At 33.6% G+C, this 3,810-nt stretch overlaps 1 protein-coding gene across 1 annotated transcript; it reads left to right on the top strand.

Moving 5' to 3' along the window:
• The first annotated feature begins 1,987 nt into the window (after nt 1-1,987).
• Nucleotides 1,988-3,082, top strand: LOC110290083 (olfactory receptor 5D18-like). The gene has a single exon (XM_021156570.1). It carries the CDS (start codon nt 2,010-2,012, stop codon nt 2,988-2,990), a length of 981 nt encoding a protein of 326 aa, XP_021012229.1. The 5' UTR covers nt 1,988-2,009; the 3' UTR covers nt 2,991-3,082.
• Nucleotides 3,083-3,810: the final 728 nt, after the last annotated feature.

Below are 3,810 nucleotides of genomic sequence, written 5' to 3'. Positions count from 1 at the left end.
CCTTATAAGTCAGTGATTGGTGTTTATTCCTGCTGTCACTGACTATTTTATGAATATTCCACGGGACTAGCTTGGGTGGCTGAAGTCTTTATCTCCTGAGAGAGTGCATATTTTAATGAGAAATTTTTCTTTGTAACTATTGGAAGGGACTTTTGTGATGTTGACTTTAAACAATTTTATACTGTTTGAAAACAGAAAAAAAATTTTGCACTGCTAATGAAAACCTTACTAAATTTTATATAAGTAGCAATATAACCAAGTTCAATTTAAAAAACTGGAGATATTAAAAATGAATTTATTATAATGAAACACAAATACATGCAGAAAACTTCCCAAAGAATTTCTAAGTATATGTATACTTAACAGAATAAAATATTACTGACAAAGACTAAAAAAAAAAAAAAAAGAAAGATAGCCCTCATCCTATTTTATTTCATTCCTATTTCATTGCATTTAATATAAAACTGTAATTTTTTAATTATGAAATGTAAGTTTAAAAATAATTAAGTAGGGGCTGGAGAGATGGCTCAGCGGTTAAGACCTCTGACTGCTCTTCCAAAGGTCCTGAGTTCAATTCCCAGCAACCACATGGTGGCTCACAACCATCTGTAATGGGATCTGATATATATATTACATAGATATAATATACATATAAGTAATTTTTAAATTGTACTTATTTATTTATAATTTCATATATAAATTATATAGTTCTATCATTCTGTCCCTTCCCTTGTTCCAATTCCTCCTGTGTACTTCCCACTCTTGAAAATCTGTGGTCTCTTATTCATTAATTATAATTATTATATTTAAATGTATATAAGTTTATGAATGTAACCTGCTGAGATTATTTATCATTGCTCAAACTTATTTAGGACTAGCCTCTTGGGATTGGCTAACCTATCAGGGGGTGGATCCCTGAGGGAGAATGATGCTTTCTCTATCAGCAACCATTAATTGTTAGTGACTCTTCTTCTAGGAGTAATGCCTTCTGAGAATTATCCCATCCAAGTTGGCATGTCAAATTATGTTGTCATATTTTGGACCTAGTTGAGATAGCATGGTTGAAGCTCCTTCTTCACACATAAAAGATTCTTCCTAATAGCAGACATATAGTTGGGCTCCTCTGGCTCTTAAAAAATTTCTCCCATCTCCTTCTATTATGTTTCTTTACCAGTGGTTCTCAACCTGTGGGTTGTGACCCCTTTGGGTGTCATATATCAATATTTTGCATATCAGATATTTACATTGTGATTCATAACCACAGCAAAATTACAGTTATGAAGTAGCAATGAAATACTTTTATGGTTAGAGTCACCACAGAATGAGGGAGTGTATTAAAAGGTAACAACATTAGCAAGATTGAGAACCACTGTCTTAAACTCAGAAATAGGAGCTCCATTGAGGATTTATTAAAGACTAGACATCCCACAATGATTTACTTCTGCATTTTCACAAGTTCGTATTTTCTGTAATGATCTCCATCTGCTGCAAAAAGAAGTGTCTCTTCTGAGGGTGAGAACTATTCTTTTATACGGGAATAGGGATAAGTATTTAGAATGCAATTTGAAATTATACTGGCTCAGTAAATTGGTATTATTAGATTCTCTTCTAGGATCCATGGTCCCCCCATCCACAGATAGGAAGATAAATTTATAATACTAAACTTGAATTCCCTATTATTGCATGAATCTTCTGTCCAATTTCATGGCCATTTTTTACCTCTAGGATATATGTGCCATGATTGCACCTTCCACGAAATATTGCAATTTATAGGTAACTCATTTTATTTATAATGATCATATTTTTTCATTTCCAGATGAGAGGCATGAGTGACTCAGTGAAAAAACACAAGCCATGTTCAAATAAAAAGTGGATTTTGATTGAGATAAAGCATAAGTATGTCAAAGAGAAATCAATACACATTTGATACATGACATCCCAGTGACTTCTCTTGGAAGCCTGACTGCATTCCATCATACCTATTCCTGTGCTGCAGACTGTTGATCAGGATGAATTCTGTGGTATCTTCTAACAGAAGCCAAATGTGGAATGAGGGAAATCGAAGCACGGTGTCTTCTTTTATTTTGTTGGCCTTTTCAGAATTTCCAAACCTCCAATTGCCCCTGTTCCTGGTATTCTTGATCATGTACATGGTTACTGTGTTGGAAAATCTTGGTATGATTTTTATCATCAGGATGAATCCCAAACTCCACACTCCTATGTACTTTTTTCTCAGCCACTTATCCTTTGTTGATTTTTGCTATACATCTGTAATTGCACCAAAGCTGTTAGACCTCTTGATTGTAGAAGAAAAATCAATCTCCTTTGAAGGATGCATGGCTCAATATTTTCTTGGGTGTACATTTGTGATTATAGAGATGTTCATGTTAGCAGTGATGGCCTATGACAGGTTTGTGGCTGTCTGTAACCCTCTGCTCTACACTGTTGCTATGTCTCATGAACTCTGCTCCCTCCTGGTTGTAATTACTTACATATGGGCTGGGACATTTTCCTCAACTCTCACATATATTCTTTTGCAGCTCTCATACTGTGGACCTAATGTCATCGATCACTTTTGCTGTGAGTACTCAGCTCTGCTTTCTGTGTCCTGCTCAGACACCTCCTTCAGTCAAATGGCATGCCTGGTCATTTCCATGTTTAATGAGGCTTGTTGCCTCTTGATCATCATCACTTCCTATGTTTTCATAGTTGTCACTGTCATCAAAATTCCCACTAAAGGGGCCTTCCGAAAAGCATTTTCCACCTGTGCCTCCCACCTGACAGCAATTGGTGTCTGTCATGGGATCGTTCTTCTACTATACTGTGTGCTCAAATCCAAAAGTTCACTGTTTCTCGTGAAAGTCGCCACTGTGTTCCACAGCATGGTTATCCCTATGCTGAATCCCCTCATCTACAGCCTTAGAAATAAAGATGTCAAGGAGACTGTCAGAAAGTTAATCTACCTGAAATGTATTTTTCATTCAATATAACAAACAAGATTTAATGACTTTCATAAATATACTTTATATATTTCTTTGAAAATTTTTAGCTATTTCTATGAATAATGGAGTGATATTCATTGGAGAATCAGACAATTTCTGTTTGCCTACAAAAATTAAATTTAATTATACTTTAGTAATTAACTGTAAGAAGTAGAGAAAATATGTCTTCAGAATTCAATGTACTGCTGGGGAACTGTAATTGTTTTCAAAAGTATGTTTTATAATTACCAATTGGCTTTCCTATATAGCAATACTTATATGTTCAGGCAGAAACATGAAATATCTAAAAAATAATTCATTTTATTCAATTCCAAATCGATTACACTGATAAAAATGACCAAGCAAAATATGATATATATAAATTTTACTTTCATAATGTATAGTATATTATAGTTGAATTGATTCTAGCCTTATAAATTAAACATTTTTCTGTTAGAAAGCAACCACAGGATTTAAAGTATATTGTAAATTCCACTTTGTTCCTTGTGATAGTGTCGGCTTATTTTTTTACTGTTACTTATGTAAAACCTGGCTGAGATTATTTTAGTTTCATTTCTTTTGTGGAAATCATGTTGGTGTAATAATTTTTCTCAGGTTCTCCCATTACTCATATTGGAGATATGATATAACAACAAGCATATTTTCTTTGATGTAATAAATACATTTGATATAGGTGTTGACTATACACACACACACACACACACACACACACACATATATATATATATATATATGGAAACATCTTCTACAATTGTTAGTTATTCATTATAATTAACTAGTTATATACTACAGGCTATCTATTTGAATC

The sequence above is a fragment of the Mus caroli genome, chromosome 2 (assembly GCF_900094665.2).
Source record: "Mus caroli chromosome 2, CAROLI_EIJ_v1.1, whole genome shotgun sequence".
Lineage (NCBI taxonomy): Eukaryota > Metazoa > Chordata > Mammalia > Rodentia > Muridae > Mus > Mus caroli.
This window is presented reverse-complemented; position numbering and strand designations above follow the sequence as displayed.